The following is a 19,426-nucleotide window of genomic DNA, read 5'->3' as shown; positions in this document are numbered from 1 at the left end:
AGTACCACAGTGCCCTGTAACGATGATGTTTCTTCACCCCTCCAGTAGAGGGCGCACTCTTGTGAGAGGCTTTTGTAGGCAGTTGTTTCCTGAGCGCTTTACCACAAGTGGATTTGCGGGCAGTGTGCTTTGTAGGAGCCATGGTGTGGGCACCTCCTTACTTACCCCCTTCTCCTTCGGCCAGAGCTCAGCAAGTGAAAGGTGGTGCTGGTGTTAGAGAGCGGCAGCACCTCATTTTATCTTTTTTATAAAGTACAAGTGCTAGCTGCCACTTTTTGACATAAAACAATGCTTTTTTTTTCCTTTCCTTATTCCTCATTGTGAAAGTCACTGACTCTCCCCTTATTTGTCATAGACAGGCCTGAGGCAATCCACAGCTAGGAGGAAGGAGAAAAGCAAGAACAGATTCTGGAAATCCAACTGGTGTAAAGGATGACTTGTGGAATGGAAATCGTTTGGACGCGATATTTATTCTCTTGCATGTACAATTGGTCTCCAGTTGTTTCCTTTTAAGCTTTGAATCCCATTAAGGCATGCAATTTTAATTAAAATGTAATCTCTGGTTTGAAAGTTAACATCAGAGAGCCATGCCCGCTGTTAAAGGAGATTATCTTCTGCCTTGCTTCCACGGGGCGGAACATGTGTCTGTGAATCTATATTAGTTTGTTACATCTGCTGTAGTGCAGATCCGAAAGAAACAACCACCAAGAGAGGGAAGTGGGGAAACATAGGTGATCTGTTAAGAGGAGTGGAGAAATTATTGTAAAATCCAGACTGCAGCAGAAAGATTTGATTTCATAAATAAGAGCATATACCTATAATGATTTACACCAAGATTTTAATGTTGGTTTCTCTAGGAGATGAGAGTAAGGGAAGCTCCTTTGTTTATTTGTTTTAGCCCTGGCTGGCCTAGAACACACTTATGCAGACCAGACTGGCCTCAAATTGAACAGATCCACCTCCCTCTGCTTCCCCAGTACTGGGATTGTAGGCTGTATGCCACCATGTCTGGCTTACAGAGAAACTTCTACTTCTAATTTTACGACAATTAAAATTTTTTATGTGTATTTGAGTTTTGCCTACATGTATATCCTATACCATGTGTGTGCTTGGTGCACAGTGAGGCCTGAAGAGGGTGGTAGAGTCCTTGAAACTGCAGTTCCAGGTGGTAGTGAGCTGCTATGTGGGTGCTTGGAATCAAACCAGATTGTCTGACAAAAAAAAATCAGCAAGCATTCTTAACTTCTGAGCCATTTCTCCAGTCCCCACTTCTAACATTTTAGACTAAATTTTTTGACACTGAAAATAAATATATCTATAGTCACAAAAAAAGACTTTTGTATTAGAGTGAGCAAAGGCACTGGGGCCCATTTTGCAGCTGAAAAACTTAACCAACAAGTTCCTTGTCAGAGACTGCTCGATGTCGATGAAGTCCCTTTCTCAACTCTCACCAAAAATGCCAAGACAAGTTTGTGTACATTAAAACCTGAAGAAGAGAACTGCAGATTTCAGGGGACTAAGACAGTGAGCATTGATCCAAGGAGGCTCTAAGCCAGTGCTTCTCAACCTTCCTAATGCTGCGGCCCTTTAATACAGTTCCTCATGTTGTAGTGACCCCCAACTGTAAAGTTATTTTTATTGATACTTTGTAACTGTAATTTTGCTACTGTTATGAATCATAATGTAAGGTCTGTGCTCTCTCATGGTCTTTTGGGGGTCATGGCCCACACACAGGTTGAGAACTACTGTTCCAAGGGAAAAGAAGCTCAGGCAGGGTGGTCAGAAAAGGGGCCATCTCGGAACACAATTCTGATGACAGGACAATCTGTGTAATGATATAGGAAGGGAACTCATGCAGCCACTCAGGGGGTGTGACAGCTTATGTCCTGGGTAAGCTTGACTGGGCCATGGGATGCCCATGGATCAGGTTAAACATTGATTCTGGGTGTTTCTGAAACAGTAACATTTGAATGGATGGGCTGACTACAGCAGACATCCTTACACCCCCATCACACCCCACCACATGCCACACACACACACACACACACACACACACACACACACACACACACACACACACACACACACACACTGAGAGAAGGCAAAGGCAGCCCAGACTGAATCCTTCTGCCTGACAGTGATGATGAGTTAGGAACACTGATTCTCTTCTCAGCTCATCAAAGACGCCCTCCTTTGCATCCGGCCCTGCTGGGTACCAAGGTCTAGTGGTGAAAACAATCAACCTTCTTTCCTTAGAGCTTAGGCAGGTGAGTGGATGGATAAGCAAGAAGCAAGAATAAAGTCAGATGACTCCCGGTAATGGGAATTACCTCGGATGTATTCCTAGTGATTCCAGGTCATTTGTTTCAAACAAAACAAAACAAAACAAAACCAAACACAGTGCTAGACTCAAGAACAGGCCATGGCTTTGAAACATGACCTTTACAGAGGTCACTGAATACCCTGTCTTTAACAAATAAAAGCATCAAAGAAGGGGAACTTGTGGCCTCCCTGTGATGAATGAGGAGGTTGTTTCCAGGTCACCTGATATAGTATAGTTCTATACTAACCCGTGGAAACGAACGTAATCTATTCATGCATTTTAAAAGTATCTGGTAAACACATCTGAAAATGATAAAACAAATGAAGGAAACTTCATTTCTGCCCATGTAACGTAACCCCAAATATACAAAACATATTTTCAACACATAACCATCACAGAATCTTATTGAGATATCGTGCATTCTGTTTCTCAAACCATGCCTCAGTATCCATGGTGCTTCCACTGACGGGCATCTCCTTCCAGAACAGGTAGTAGCCACATGTCACGGGCTCGGTAGCCATGTGGCTACTATATTAGAGAGGAAAGGTCTAAACTATAAATATGTCCTTTTACAATACAAGTTAACTTTAGGCTCAACATCCTTGTAAAATCTATTCTTAGGACTAGATTTGTTTTTCATAAACAATTATCAAACTCAAAGCATTTGGCTAAAACTGGAAGGCAATGTCAAGTGGCTCATGTTGAAAAAGAACAAAAGACTTAAAAAGAATCAAGTTCCAAGCATGTCTCCTGAAGCCCCTGCTTCAAAATGCCGTCAGACTCATTTTTCAAAGTCAAAAATAAATTATGTAATCAATCCAGTGTCATTAACAGAAACCTCCCAACAAATACTTCAGAGTTCATTAAGTCCTGGACATTCTTTTTATAGATGAGAAGAATCCTTGCCAACCCTTGCACCCAGCAGCCGACTTCTGTCTGGCCTGACAGTCTGTCAACTAATTTTTAGCTGACATAGATTCTACACTGTCTCCTGCAACTGCACAGTAAGTCATAGATGACAAGCCACTCCACAGGACACTTCAGAGAATGAGTTGGTATTGAATAGTGAAAAGTCTTCAGAACATGACTAAGAAACCTTCCCAGAACCCTTTCCTGAACATCAAAAGTGAAGACAAACAGCTGGACTCCTGGCACAGGTGAAACCACTGTAGCAGGGAGAATAGCTAAGAGTATCTGAAAATGTATACAATGTTCTTCAGAGTCATTGGACTTGGGGACACATGGCTCAGTGTGGCCTTTCCCCATCTTCACTTAGGCAAGGAGAGTGCTAAGCTGGCAAACAGAACAGTCATGCAAGAGGCCCAGTGTGAGCCTGGCTCAGTGTGAGTTTCAGAGTCCTGAAAACTCGTGTAGATAATAAATTGATACCTTAAAATTCCAAACAGATGGCGGATTTGATTGTTTTGAGACAGGGTCTCACTATGTATGACTGACTGACCTAGAACTTGCTGTACACACAAGGCTGGCATCAAACTCACAAAGATCAGACAAAAGTGTGCACCACCGCAGCTGGCTGAAATTTTAGCACAAGTTGACCTTGGGTAAAATGGAAACAAAGCTAACACCAGAAGGAAACAACTTTAAGTGTTTTTAGTTAAGTAATGTAGCAGCCAAAGCCACCCTGGCTTTAATATAAGTGAGTTGATGTTAAGGTTCCTTGTTGCCTTAATAGTTACAGTCTCCAAGGAGACACATCTCAGCAGATATCCATGAAGATATCTACCAGAAAGATCCTCCCCGGATGTGGGCAGTATGTTTATAGGGTTGATGGGCTAGAATTCTGGACAGAATATAAAGGAGGAAACAGGAGAAAACACTATCATTCCTCTCTCTCTGACTGTGGACCCAATGAGACCAGTTCTACACATTCCTACCCCCATGCTGTCACTGTCACAATAGACTCTCTCCCTGCTTAAACTGTGGACTGAAGTCAATCCTTCACTCTTGAACTCATTTGTCACACAATGATTAAAGTGGTAAGACTGGAGGACTAAAATATCAGTCAAACTAGTTGTCAAAACCAATTTCAGACCACCCTCCTATTTAATGCAAGGAACTCAGAGCAGGGCTGGGGGGTGGTGGTTTTGGCAGTGTTCTTAGTCCCATGGGGCTCCTGAGAAGGATGCTGGACTTACAAAGTCTCAAGCAAATATACACTGTCTTTTGTTTTTGCTTGTACCAGAAATGTCAAAAAGTAACATGTATTGCTTTTTAAGTCTAAGAATGATTATAGAGACTTAAAATTGCTGTAAGGGTGCCTATGCAGCTTCCTTTGAGTTGTATCACCTCCGAGCAGTGTAGTTTACGGGTCAGCAAGATGTCTCAGTGGGTAAAGATGCTTGCAGTGCAAGCCTAGAAACTTGAGTTCAATCCCTCAAACCCATATAAAGGTAGAGAGAACTAACTCCATAAGGCTGTTCTACACTGTCCTGTACACACTGTATCATGTACACACAAGGTAACAAATAAGACATTTTAAAAGAACTATAGTTTAGTTGCCATAGAAAAGGAAAACCTCTTCTCTCATAGGCTGTAAGAAGTGTACAAATACATCTTCCCCGTTTATCTTCTCCAAGCAGACTTCTGAACATGCATCTCCTACAAGGTACCCAGCTTCATTCTGCTGGCCCTCTCCCCACCCCAACCCTTGTACCCCTTTCCCCACATCAGCCCCTCAAACTTAGCATCTCTTTTCGAAAGTGAATACTTCCTCTTTGGGAGACAGAGGTATGAGGCTGCAGTGACAAAAATCTCCTGGCAATAATGGAAAAGGGTAGCTTAGGAATATCCCCCACACCAGTGACACCTGTCCAATCATAGTTATTAACCCACAGTGTGCACAGACTAAACCACAAATCCAGAAGACCAGAAGCAGAGCCAGAAATGGTATTTGAAGATCTGTGCTCCAATTTGATAAGGAACAATTAGAAGTACTTGGCACCATCGTGGTGCTAAAAGGCCACACGGTGGTTAAGAGAACTTGCTGCTCTTCCTGAGGACCTGAGTTCAGTTCCTAGCCACCATGAGGGGTGACTCACAACCACCTGCAAGTCTAGCTCTGAGAGACCTGATGCCCCCTTCTGGCCTCTGGGGATATGGACACACATGTGGCATTCACTCCTTCATATAGGCACACAGATACATATGAATAAAAACAACAAAAATATACCTAGAGGCTGGAAGAATGCTCAGAGATGACGAGTACCTCCTGTTCTTCAGAGGACGGAGATTGGTTCCCGGCACCCAAGTCTGGTGGCTCACACCTGTCTGTAACTCCAGCTCCAGGAGATCAGATATCCTCTTCTGACCTCCATGGATGCTTGTACACACATGCACATACTTTAAGTAACACACTATGTTACTTAAAGAGACAATAGTTTCTAAGGAATCAGTGCACCATGGTGCAGAATCATGAATGCATAAACTGTTATTAAAACACGGGATAAACCAATGGATTTTAATATAAAACGTGTGTAGAGAGCCTTTTGTGGACTCAGATTTTTTACTGCAGCCAAAATTTAAGACAGTGTCATTTGCTGAGTTGTAGTAGCATTAAAGAAAAGTCACCACAGCTTCTGTTTGTTCACTACCTATCTTCCTGAAGCCACTTCTTCTTCAGATACTTGATGGAAATGACATAGTACAAAAGAACAAATGGAGAACAGCTATAAGGGACTTACCATCTTCTCTTAAACAGACATTCCAGAGATCAGAAACAATAAAATCTAGTCACTGTTACTGCTGAACACTTCTTTGGAAAATAGTTATACTCCCTAAAATGTTGTTTATATTAACAGATAAGGCGCTCGTTGCTTTTCTGTTTAAATAAATTTAAAGTCAGTATCTTTGCAATATCTCAGCTCCAATTTCTAATAGAGCAAGTATTAATAGACATGAGCCACATAAACTAATACTCTTTAGGCTACTTGATAACTTTTACTTTGTTTTGTTGAGATAGGATCTCTCAGCCAGGCAGTGGTGGCAATGTGATCCCAGCATCCAAGAAGCAGAGCCATGCTGATCTCTGAGTTTGAGGCCAGCCTGGTCTACAAAGTGAGTTTCAGGACAGCCAGGGCTACACAGAGAAACCCAGTCTCAAAAACCAGAGGGGTTGGGGGAGTCTTTACCAATGTAGACCAAGTGGCCTCAAACTCACAGAGATCCACTTGGCTTCTGCCTCTAGGGCTCTGGATTAAAGGTGTGTACCACCACACCTGACTCACTTAATGACTACGTAAAAGGGGACATTGGCCCTCAAGCAAAAACATTTCAGATGCTACTTGGTCATGGATACTTTCCTCTATGAAGCCATTTCAGAATGTTCTATGGAACACACAAGGAAAAGGCCATATCATGGTCTACCTGTAAAATCGTCCTCTGCTTATTCCCCTTAGATAGTCTGCAGCAAATTAACTCAATGCTGATCAAAGGGTTTCCTCTCAAGAAGGAGTTCTATGTCTACACATGGCGGCAAAGGTCCATTGGCTGTGGCAGGCATGATCAAGGCTGACCTCATCCACTTGGAAGACGCCTTAACCCGGAGAACTCTTGCACTGAGCAAATGTTCAGAACAGTCAAGAGGGATGCCAGTGCAGGTTAGCATGCTTCTCCACAAATTCTCCTGCTAGGAGACATGTCTCGAGAACACAATAGATGTCAGCTACAATCAGGGCCACTGTCATTTACTATTATTCTATTTCTGACAAGAACAAAATGCCTGACTTAAGTGGCTACGCCGTGAGCAACTCTCTCAAATAAAATGGGTGGGATAGCAACAATTTGTACTCTAATGACAACTCATGTTGATAAGAGCTGTACAAAGCCAAAAAGAGCTTAAGAACTAATTTTTACTACCAAGATGGCTTTTAGGATATAGAGAGAGACTCATTCTTTACTCGGAACAAGGTTGAAAGCCTTAGTTACAGAATTTTGTTATAAATCTCTCTCTCTTCAGTCAGGTGTCCAAGTGACTGGCCAGGCTTTTCACAGATGTCTGGGATGTTTTGTGGAAGTTGAGCTTATAAAAGGTTGGTCAAGGATGACAGGCCTTGACCTGAGAGCTGAAGACTCACATTTCCACATATAACACCCCCTTTTCTCCAAACATTTGGAGTGTGATTGCTACTTAATCTGCCTGTATAAAACCTTCCGTACAGAGGCCTGGGACATGGCTCAGTGGGTAAAGGGGCTTGCGGCCAAGCCTGATAATCTTGGTTCGATCCCCAGGACCTATAAGGTAGAAAGATAGGCGACAACTCTAAGTTTTCCTCTGGCCTCCACCCATACTCCATGGTATATACACCTCCCCAGTTAAGTGCCCACAAAGTAAATAGATAAAATGTAATGTTAAAGCCCTGGTCAATACTTTTTACGGCCATAAATGCTCATTACTAGGGTTGTTTTCTCTCGTTTTGGTAGTGCTTGAGATAGAAGCCAGGGATTGAGGTCTACTCGGCAATGGCTCATAACCTCAAGCCTGCATACTCAGTCTCGGATCCCATTCTACCTCACTTAGCCCTCCCAGCAACCGCATGGGATAATTACTAGAACCATTCCCATTTTACAGATGAGCAAACACACTCAGTTGCCCAAGGTCACTAGTTTCTGGGTAACCGAGACAGGATTTGAATCCAGCAGTTACTTTCTCTGAACTTTCAAGTGTGGGTCTGTGGAACATATCTGAGACGAGGCACGGGCAACATTACATGATTCATAGCACTGAGGTAGTGGGCAGGGTGGTGGTTTTTAGCTCCACTTCGGCTTCACTTAAAAGACAAAAAAACAAAACAAAAACAAACAAAAGAGCCCCCTTCCCTAATCTCAGGGCATGTATTAGACTTCATCCTGCCTGTTGGTCATGCTGCTGACATGCACCACTGACCCCGAATCCCTCTGGGAGCATCTGTTTCCCTCCTTGCTTCTGCTAATGACCTCTGAGGCACTAGCCAGAGCAGCAACCCCGGAGTCAGTGAGTCGAAGGAACAAACAAAATGAAACTCTACAAATCCACTGCTGTCCCTTGACATCTTCAGGGGACTTGTTCCAGGATCCCCACAGACACCAGAACCTGCAGATGCTCTAATCTCTCATACAAAATATGAGAGTTTGCAAATAGTCCCTACATAAACTCCTATATCCTTCAAATAACCTCTAGATTGTTGAAAATGCTGGGCATACAGCCAGAGCTCTGTGAATTGTTAATATAGAGCAGAAGGGAAAGAGTGGGGCTGGAGAGGTGGCTCAGTGGTTAAGAGCACTGACTGCTCTTCCAGAGGTCCTGAGTTCAAATCCCAGCAACCACGTGATGTCTCACAACCATCTGTAATGGGATCTGATGCCCTCTTCTGGTGTGTCTGAGAACAGCAATGGTGTACTCACATATAATTAATAAATAAATATATCTTTAAAAAATTAATAAGGACAAGAGTGTTTGTACATGTTCAGCATGGATGCAATTTTTGGCAAATATTTTCTATCTGCTGAATCCACCGACTTGGAGTCTACGACTGTGGAGGGTCAAGATATACTTGGCATGGAGAAGATTCATTTCCAAATGATATTTTTACACCCTGGAGAGTTTGCAAAAGAACCTAGAAGGAAGTAATAGAACATGCTGGCATTTCTATTCACATTTTTAAGCCTGAAATTAGGAAAACACAGCTGGTCATAGTAGGGCACTCCTGTGACCCCAGCATGTGGGAGGTGGAAGCAGGAGAATTAGCAGTTCAAGACCAACCTCTGCCACATTAGGTTTGAGCCCAGCTTGAGCTCCATGAAACCTGCCTTTAAAGAAAGAAAACAAAAGGACAGAAAGGAAAGCATGAAGACCTCAGACTGTACTGACATTTCCTTAACTTCACTTGTTACAAGTGGCCTCAGCTCCAGTTACATCAGGATGCACCTGAAACAGCAGACATATTTGTCGTGTCAGTCGTAGCGTTAGCTGTGACACCCATGACTGTCTCTTGGGTATTATTTCCCTCCATGGGTCCCGTTGAGAAAGTGCCTACCTAGATTCTATTTTCATTTTTACATGCACTGATATTCATGAAATGACTGGGCACCTTGAAGTGAGGCCTGCAAAGAACTACGAATAATTCTGGTCGCCATGCAAGCGGAAACAGGCAGGAAATGGCAGAGTGGTAACCTCACCTCATACATTCCTCTCAGACACATCATAATACCGGGGTGATGAGACCTGACCAGAAGCTGGTGACAGGAAAAAGGCACAAAAGAGCCCTGATTGTATCAAAACTTAAGATTCATAGCTCCTGTTCTTAGCAATGACCTCTGTATGAGTAAATGTTATTGGTGCCTTGGGAAACTGACTAAAAACATTTATGTGGTTTTAAATAACTATATTTTTTCTTAGTGGTTTATTAATAACTTAATTTTTTTCTTAAAGAATGTGGGGATCACTGACCTAGAACTTTGCTACTCAAAATGCAATTCACAATGGAACAGCCTGTCCTTCACCTGGTCACTTATGAGAAACGCAGTCTTGAGAACCACCAGACACTGAACCATTTTTTTTTTTTTTACTTTAACCTCCATCACCCATGGTTCACACTTGCATTGCAACTCGAGAGCCACTGAAGTTTTGAAACAAAAGCCTTGAGTAACATGAGCCCTGACAATGCAGCTCTTATCTATAATTCTAGTCAGGTTTTTCTGTTGAATGTTTGAACCCCAAAGCTTATCATTTTAAATATATATTATAAACATCCTTCAACAAACACTATAAACGATCCCCATAAGCCCCACATTCTGTTATGCAATCTCTGTATAATGGCAGCGTTTTCTCATTACTCCCCGTATACTTGAAACGAGCGCCCTGACCCTGACACCCGGTCCAAACTCTGACCACCCATGCCTTATCTTTTGATCCCCGTCTCAACTTACTTTTGTTTGATCGTCTGCTTTAAATACATAGCAGAGGCTCTGCTGGTGGGCAGCGTCCTCCTTAATGAGACAAGCGAAGTAGCTCGGGTCCTGACTGTTGTGAATCAGTTTGTGAACTCGCTGAGGCTTGCACTCAAAGATGCTGGAACAGATCAGTGGGTCCCACGGTTGACTTTTCCTCAGGTCAGGTTCGCACCGGAGTCCGGAGGGCGAAACCCAAAGGCGGACTTGCTTCATCCCAGGCTCCTTTTTGGAGCACTGGCCACTGAGTCTTCGTACCTCGGCTACCACCCACGGCAGCATGGGCATTGTAGTGAGAGAATGCACGGGTAAGGAGCCCACTAGCTGCAAGCCGAAGTCCACCGAAACCTCGTTAGGGAACGGATGCTTCCTCGCTGTGAATGTGATTGCCTCCATCCTGGGAGAGGTCTGGAAAGCCAAGAAAGCTTGCTACTATTTTCCTACTATAAATGAAGTAATCTATTTCACATGCTTCTGAGGGCAGCATCCTGGGAGAAAAAAAAAAAAACAAACAAACAGGGCATTAGGATTTAATGAAGCCACAGTGACAGCTACTTGCCGAGTTGTTATTCTGGAATTTAACAGTCTGAAAGTAAAACGTAAGAAGAAATAAATATTTGTTCTAATCAACCCCGCCCAGAGTGAGATTTCCTGAAGTTGTACTACACCTAAAATTAACCAGTTACACCTGAAAATGGTGTAACTGTTACACTTACTGCGGGACACAAAGACCCTCCCGGGAGTCTGTTGGAGACTAGGAGCCTCATATTTGTCAGGGGGAGAAAAGTATGGTGCAGGAGGCGGGCTAGAGAGATGCTCAGGTTAGGACCACTTGTTGCTCTTACGGAGGACGTGAGCTTAGTTCCCAGCTCCCACATGTTGGTTCACAGCCATCTGTAACTCCAGTTCCAGGAGATCTGATACCTCCTTCTCACCTTTGCAAGTTCTAAGCATGTACATGACGCACAGACATACATGCAAACAAACACACTCACACATACAATGAATAAATCTAACACACACACACACACACACACACACACACACATTAAGAGCACAGGAGAAAATGAGATGGCTCTGACAGTTACAGTGTCATGGAATTTTACCAAGACAATAAAACTTAGTAGCGGTAATCCACCCCCAAAGGAATCCTGTGAGGAAAAAAAGTATCAACCATCACTCTTCAAAGTTTTCTGAAGTAGACCCATTTTTAAGACTTGACCTAATCACTTAGGATACCTTCAAATTTAGGTTTTCAACAAAAACCCAGGACCTCGTTCATTCTAGGCTACTGTCCTATCACTAAGCCCCAGGTCACAAGCAAATCTTTTTTAACTTTACTTGATTTTTTTTTTTTTTGAAGCAAAGATAGACAGGTTTGTTTGTTTGTTTTTGGGGGTTTTATTTGGCTTATTTTTTAAAATGTACGTGAATGTTCTTGCCTGAATATATGTATGTGTACCACATTGAATGTCTGGTACCCCAGGAGGCCAGGAAGGGGCACAGAGTCCCCTGGGAACTAGAGTTATAGATGGTTATAAGCCTCCATGTGGGTGCTTGGAACCAAACTGGGTCCTCTGAAGGAGCAGCCACCACTCTTAACTACTGAGCCATCTCTCTAGCACCAAGAGGTGGTGTTTATTAATTATAATTAATTATAATTAAGGTGGTGTTATAATATTATTTTAATATTAATGTTAAGCACTAGCATCAGGAGAAAGAAAGGAGGTGGAAAGAAACTGAGACATACTCAAGGACATGGGCATGGGCATGGCAAAGCTGAATCTCCAATAGTCAACATGTAAAGGGCCCCTCTGGAATCTGTATAAAGCAGAGGCTCTCAACCTTTCTGATGCCGTGACCCTTTAATATAGTTCCTCATGTTGTGAGGACCCCAATCATAAAATTATTTTGTAGCTACTTCATAACGGTAATTTTCCTACTGTTATGAATCATGATGTAAATACCTGATGTGCGGGATGTCTGATATATGATCTCCCAAAAGAGTTGCGACCCACAGGTTGAGAACCACAGATGTAAATGGGTTGGTTCTGATACTTTGATCAGGAATTTGTTTACTGACGCTGAAGGTCCTTGCCCCCAATTGGTTTTTGATCTATTAATAAAAATGCCAGTGGCTAATAGTTGGGCAGAAAGAAAGAGGCGGGACTTCCATGTTCCCATGGGCTAGGAAAGAGGAAGAGAATTGAGATACTTGGGGAAGAGAAACAAGGCAGACTTGGAGCTACAGGGGAGATCTTCCAAAATGTAGGCAGAGAGGGAAAGCGATCGAAAGTGTCTTGGGCAGCAAGACCAATGGGCTACACAGAAGGTAACTGGGCAAGTAAGCTGAGGGCAGATTTAGAGATGTTGAGCTAGGAGTGATGGTAAGGGCAGCTAGCCGCAGAAGGCTTCGAAGAGCCTGACCACAGAGCCGCCAATAAGCCAGTTTTAAAACAAGCCAGTATGGCTGTGTCTTTTATCCTCGGATCTGAGATAGAGCTTGGGCGGGTGCATGCTTTCAGTCAGCCGGGAACACAAAGTGGTGCAGATAAAACTACGTGATACACACAGGAGAGGCTCAACTCACAAATTCATATTCTGTTAACATATCCTTGGTACTTATCATGTTCTAAACACTAAGGTAAAGATTAGTTTGATCCATGAACTACAAGCCCACACTTTAACCATTGCCACTTTATCAACAGATGTCAATAGTATCTTTTCTAAACCCAAACTCTCTTGATTCACTTCCTTTCTGTAACATCAGCATCTATCCTTGATGTACCTTAAGCTTTAAAGCTCATCCCAGGGGATGGTGAAAGCCTTTTGTGCAAACTCAATGGCTTATAGCATCTCAAGCTCATTCACCTCTACCCTGACCCAGCCTTGAATCCATGCCTCCCTGTAGAGTACTGACCTGACACAGGAGAATCTCCAGGAAGGGACTGCACCTGTCTTCTTCGTTCTGACTCCCCACTTCAAGGATATCTAAAACTACCTGACTCTAAGTCTGACACAGAGTGGGGCCTCATCTTAAATAAAGTACAAGAGAATCATCTCTTGTCCTCAAAGGTTGATGACACCGAAGGATGAGAAGAATGGGCATTTTTTCCTTGACTTCGAACCACCTTCAGCCTCAAGTCTTCCTTTTCATTTTCTCACACAAATCTCTCCCAGATATTTTCTCCTTGCTGCCTTCTCTCCCAGTTGCCCATCCATTTCTGCTTGCATCCTCACCTGCACTGGAACACCACTGATACTGCATGCATTAAAGTCATGCAGGTCTTCCAGGTTGTGAAATCCAAAGACAGCAAAGTGGTCCTTCTACTGCCTTGCTCCCTCGGATGGATTTTCCAGGCAGGCCACACCTTCCTTCTTCTTTCTGTTTTCCTATTATCATAACCTTGTGTACATATGTGTGTGCATGTGTGCTAGTGAACATAGGTGGAAGTGTACATGGAGGACGGATGTTGCTGTTGACAATCATTCCCCAGCACTGTTCCAGCTTATTCATTTAGACAGGGTTTCTCAATCAAGCCCAGAGCTTCCCAATATAGCTAGTTTCCATAACCAGCTTGGTCTGAGGATCTCCTGTCTCTAACTTCCCAGTCTGTAATTACAGGTAATTACATGTCCAGCCAGCATGTTTGAGGGTTCTGGTGATCATAACTCTGGTCCTCACACTTGCATGACAAGCGCTTACCCAACCATTTCCCCAGCCTTTGTATATTTCCCTTTTGAGACTTTTTCGGCTCCTGCCTTACCTGTTGGGTGCTTGTTTTCCTGTTACCTGAAGGTCCACAACCTCTGACCCCATTCTCTCCCCTTATTACACCTGCTTTTTCCTTAGCCAACATTATCTTTTAGTGCCAACAAGCACATTCAAATACCCAACGTTACTGGCAATTTTACACACACCTAGTGTTGTCTTGAGGCAACTCTTATGAACCAGGAGATCAACGTTCTTGAAGAGCTTGTCACAAAGTGACATGGAAGAGTTAGCATCTGGTCCCAGAGGCTGCCATCTTGACTACTAACCCCACATACAAAATGAGCTGACCACAGACACTCTAATAAGTTGCAGATATTTTTCTCACAGATTCTTTTCTGAGTTCAAGTTCATACTTCTATCTCATCTTCTTTGCTGATAAGCACCTCAGCCTGACTGTCGTTGTTTTACAACTCAGCCTCATCTCCCCGCCCCCCCTCCTAGAACATCTCCTCCAGCACCACTGTCCGTTTACTCTGCTCACTGCTTTCCCCTCCTAGAGCAAACACCTAAGACAACCAACTTAGAATGAGAAAAACTTTGCTTTGGCTTAAGACTGAAGACCTTCAGACTGCGGGGGCTTGGCTGCATTGTTACTCTTAAATGAGAGACATCTTGGCAGGAAGGCGTGGCAGCTATACCACTTAATTCACAGGAACAGAAGAGAGGACAAGGAAGGGCCTGGGGTCCCACCGTCTTCTTCAAGGGCACAGTCTTAAATAACTTAGAGACCCCATCCCCACCCCACAAAGCTCACCTATTAACAGTCCCCTCACCTCCCAGGAGTGGCTTCTCAAAGGCCAAGCTTTTGCCATGTGGACCTTCTGGCAGCATTACGGGTGGATATGACAGCACTGACCACAGGCTCTGAGATTCCTCTGCCATTCCATCAGTCCTGACTCTACCATATAAATATATCTGACCTTTCTCTCCCCTAGGGAATGCTTCTGCTGTTCTACCAGTCACCGCATGCCATGAGCTCTACAACATGAGCATTCTCTTGGACTCCCAAGCCTATTCTCTCTAATGTCCAGTTCTGTACACTTCTTGGCTCTTAAGATAGAGAACCAGTCACAGTCCCCAACTAAGATGTAGTTTCTCATGGCCTGTTGCCACAGTACATGCTGTTCCATTCCCCTCTTTAGAACATCAAACTTATCACTGACTGTAAGGGGCCACACACATATATGTGTGGGTATGTGCACATGAAAGCACTTGTAGCTGACAAGCTGGCCTTCACAGATAAACTGCTAAGGGAAGAAATAAGATTCCTGCCTGGAAGGTTAAGGACTAACAGCAATGACCAGAGTCAGCATTGATGCTAATTTCCCAACTTCCACAGACCAGATGACACCTGTCACAATGAATTCTAGTAAAAGAAGCTGGCTTAGGGAACTGCATTATGGGGAGAAGTCCATCCATCCATCTTGCACCAGAGGAAGTCACTGTTTTTATCAACCATAGATGTTTACAGTAGAAACATGATGAGGAATTAGTTCAGAACAAAGGCCTTCGGTGTCTGCTCAGGAGATGTATAGAAACAGAGACCCAAAGAGGAGAATCATCTCTCAATCAGCCCCACTTTCATCCTTTGATTCCAGTCTAAATATTTACAGCACTGCTAAAGCAACCACAGCCACTTTCTTCCTAGTAAGTCAGAGCCACCAGCAGTACGTCCTTTCTATTACTAAACTCTGAGCCCCGGCATTGTGTTGATTTTAAGAGTCTGAATAGGCTCCTTCAACAGGATTGCAAGCTTTATAAACTGCTAAGGTTTGGGGTTAGAAAAAAAATCAATATTCAAATTTTAAACCTTTTCTAAGATAGAAAGGAAGTCTGTTCTTTACTCTGTTTTCCCATATTTCATATATATGTACGTACATATTTTATATATGCATGTATTCTAAAAGTAACATTTTGTAGTTTGAACATAGCTTAGAACTAATTTTCAAGATTTTTTTTATTATTTCTAACTATGTGTATGTGTATGATATGTGCACATGAATGCAGGGGCCCTTGGAAGTCAAAGGTATTAGGTTTCTCTGGAGCTGGACTTACAGGCAGTTGTGAGCCACCCAAAGTGTTAGAAATCAAGCTCTAGTCTTCTTAAAGAGTAGTATGCACTCCTAACTGAGGAACCTCTCAAGCCCTGGTGCTATAGGTTGGCTTTTTTTTCCCATTTTAAATATTCAAACCTTCAACAATAAAGCAATATATTATTTCATGCCTGAAAATATTTTATGAAAGTGTGAATCTCCCTCTCATCCTCTAGTCTAGTGCACTGCCACTCTTGGTAACAGATAGCCTTAAAGTTCATAGTCCAGTAAATAATATTCTCTCCCCTTTTACAGATAAAAGCCTGGCTTGACGTCCAGTCCTGTAACTGAATCTGCTTTAAGTTCTAACCGTTGACAGCTGCTAATCCCAAGATGTGTTTAAAGAAACTCTAGAATCAGCACAAAGGACAGGCCTGAGTCTATCAATTATTTTAGGTAATGTACTTTAAAATCAGGTGGCAACAAGCACGACAAAACCACTTTCTGCTTTCTTGTCATTTCAGTCCCTCTGTGAACAATCCCTCTTTGAATTAGTTCTGTCATTTTATTGGCAAAAAAGTATTTGAATACTTCAGGTGCCTCACTTTCCAACCACCTGCACAGGATCCTGGCCTGTCTGTGAAAAGAGGTTAGACCTTAAACTGCTTAGAAAAAGAATCAAACTGAAGCTCAATACCATACATAATTACTTCTGAGTAATTCAGATTATCCTAACATAAGTGTTATGGTTTATATGAACTGGCCCCCGCAGGCTTCTTTTCTAAGTAGTAGGTGCTGCCATTTGGGGAAGTTGTGTGACCTTTGAGATGTGTGGTCCAACTGGAGACAGAAGTGGGCTGGCTGCTGGGGACAGGACACTAAAGCTATATCCACCTCTGGTTTCAGCCCATTCTCTTTTCCCATTCTGTCAAGATGTAAAGAGTCTCACCATGCTTCCCAAAACACAGGCTGGCCCCTTTCCTCCTGCCAATCACAGCAACACAAGTTGGTCAACTCTACCCACCATGATGAACTGGTATTTCTTGAGCTCATGATCCAGAATGAAGTCTTCCCCCTTCAGTTGCTTCTGCTTGGTATTTTGTTAAAGCAACAAGAAAAGTAACTAATGCAAGGAGATTTAGGGGTAACTTAGGCTATGTAAATAATCATTATTTTTCAATCAAAAGTGTCATGAAATAAATGAAATATCCTATAATATTAGCAAAATTACCTCATTGTTTTCAGAACTATCTCAAGTCACCTCACTTTCAGGAGCGAACATTTTGCATTTTAAGTTACTGTGTGAACAACCTATACTGAGGTCCCCTCTGTCTTGTAACCATAGCAGTAAACATCTTGACCTGTTCCTAGGCTCTTTTTAGTAAAGTCGTGTGTGTACAAGCCTGAACCTCTCAGATAACCTTTAAATGTGGCTACCCAAACACAAGAGCGTGCTTTTCCTGGAGCCCTTTCAATAATCTTGTTAACAAGATCTGCTACCCTGAAAGGATGCACTTAGGATCATAAAACTTTAAAGAGAGCCAGGTCCTTTCAAGCCATTTAGGAATTCCCCTCATATATGAAACGAAGTGACTAGGTCCTAGAGAAGTGGCTTGTCTAAATTAAGTGACAGATTTGGGACAGTCCAGGCCCCTGACTCCTATCCACAAGCTGGAAAGAACCTCCATTTCCCCCATGAGAACACTTTCAAGAGTGAAGTTAAAAAAGCAGGTCTCTTAACTTCTCCAAATCTGAAGTTTATTCTTATAGTGGAATAAAATAAGATCGTCTCCAAGTTTCTTCTGTTTCTAAAAATCTGGTGACTGCGATTTCCATAATGCAAGATACCAAATGTCCTCCACATTGTGTGAGGAGATAAAGCCGTCTTCGATTTGAGGACAAAAATGTGGGGGAAGTACATGATGGCTAAGAACAAGAGAAATCCGGGTTCAGAAGCTGTGCAGTGGGAACCCTCTTTCTTCCTGGCTCCATAGCAACCCACCCCAGCAAACCACAGAGGGTAGGACAGGATTTTTCAATAGCTGACCTGGGCAGTTCCAGCTGTCACCTGCCCAAATACTGCAGAAGGGTACCAGGGCTCAATGTAGTTGGGGTGGATGCCCTGGCACTCGAAGTGATGGCATTAAAAAGAGATGGAACCCTTAAGAGGTAGGGCCTACTGTTGGGTGGTTGAATGGAGCCCCCCGCCATGAAGAGATAAATACCCTCTCATGTGGTGAGTTACTCCTGCAAGAATATATTAGTTCTCACAAAAGGGGGTTACTACAAAGGAGTCTGTCTGGCCTCTCCCCTCTTTACTACTCCCCCTCTTTACTCAAGACCTCTACTTCTCACACATCCTCAACTTTGTGATGCTATTCGCCATCATTATGTCACAGTCAGGGTGCCCTTACCGTATGTCTGTTCCTTGACATCCTAGTTTGGTTTCTGTTGATGTGGTAAGACACTGACCAAAAGCAACTTTAAGGGGGGGGAGGGTCTATTTGGCTTACACTTCAACATCACAACCCACTACTGAGGGAAGGCAGGGCAAGAGCTTAAGATAAAAACCTGGAGGGCGGGGTTGGGGATTTAGCTGAGTGGTAGAGCGCTTGCCTAGCAAGCGCAAGGCCCTGGGTTCAGTCCCCAGCTCCAAAAAAAAAAAAAAAAAAAAAAAGAAGAACCTGGAGGGCTGGAGAGATGGCTCAGAGGTTAAGAGCACTGACTGCTCTTCCAGAGGTCCTGAGTTCAATTCCCAGCAACCACATGGTGGCTCATAACCATCTGTAAAGAGATCCGATGCCCTCTTCTGGTGTATCTGAAGACAGCTACAGTGTACTTATATATAATAAATGAATAAATAAATCTTAAAAAAAAAAAAAAAGATAAGAACCTGGAGGCAGGAATTGAAGCCAAGACCATGGAGGAATACTGCTTATTGGCTTGCACCCCATGGCCTGCTCAGCTTGATTTAGTATACAATCTACAACCACCTGAGTAGGGGCAGCTCCACCCACAATGGGCTGTGACCGCCCACGTCACAATAAGAATATGCTCACAAGCCAATCTGATGGTGATGGTTCCTGAACCAACAGTCTTCTCAGGTGATTCTTAGTTTGTGTCAAGTTGATAAAAACAAACCAGCAAACAGGGGGTTCGGGATCTCACCAGAAATGGAAGCCAAATAGGCTTTCCCCCCCTTTTAAAAAGTGTCTAGCCAACAGGGTATGATGGTACATGCCTTTACTTTTTTAGCACTTGGGAGGTAGAGGCAGGTGGATCTCTGTGAGTTCAAGGCCAGCTTGGTCTACATAGTGAGTTTCAGGACAGACAGGGTTACACACTGAGACC

The 19,426-nt window shown here is 43.2% G+C and overlaps 1 protein-coding gene across 2 annotated transcripts in view; it reads right to left on the bottom strand.

Moving 5' to 3' along the window:
- The window catches only part of Tbc1d1 (TBC1 domain family member 1), a 186,126-nt gene extending 175,463 nt beyond the window's left edge, over positions 1 to 10,663 (bottom strand). For both annotated transcript variants that reach the window (XM_032917081.1, XM_032917082.1), the window contains exon 1: positions 10,247 to 10,663. In XM_032917081.1, the coding sequence (XP_032772972.1) occupies positions 10,247 to 10,663 (417 nt within the window). The remainder of the gene's footprint in view (positions 1 to 10,246) is intronic.
- Positions 10,664 to 19,426: the final 8,763 nt, after the last annotated feature.

This window comes from Rattus rattus, chromosome 11, assembly GCF_011064425.1.
Source record: "Rattus rattus isolate New Zealand chromosome 11, Rrattus_CSIRO_v1, whole genome shotgun sequence".
NCBI lineage: Eukaryota > Metazoa > Chordata > Mammalia > Rodentia > Muridae > Rattus > Rattus rattus.
This window is presented reverse-complemented; position numbering and strand designations above follow the sequence as displayed.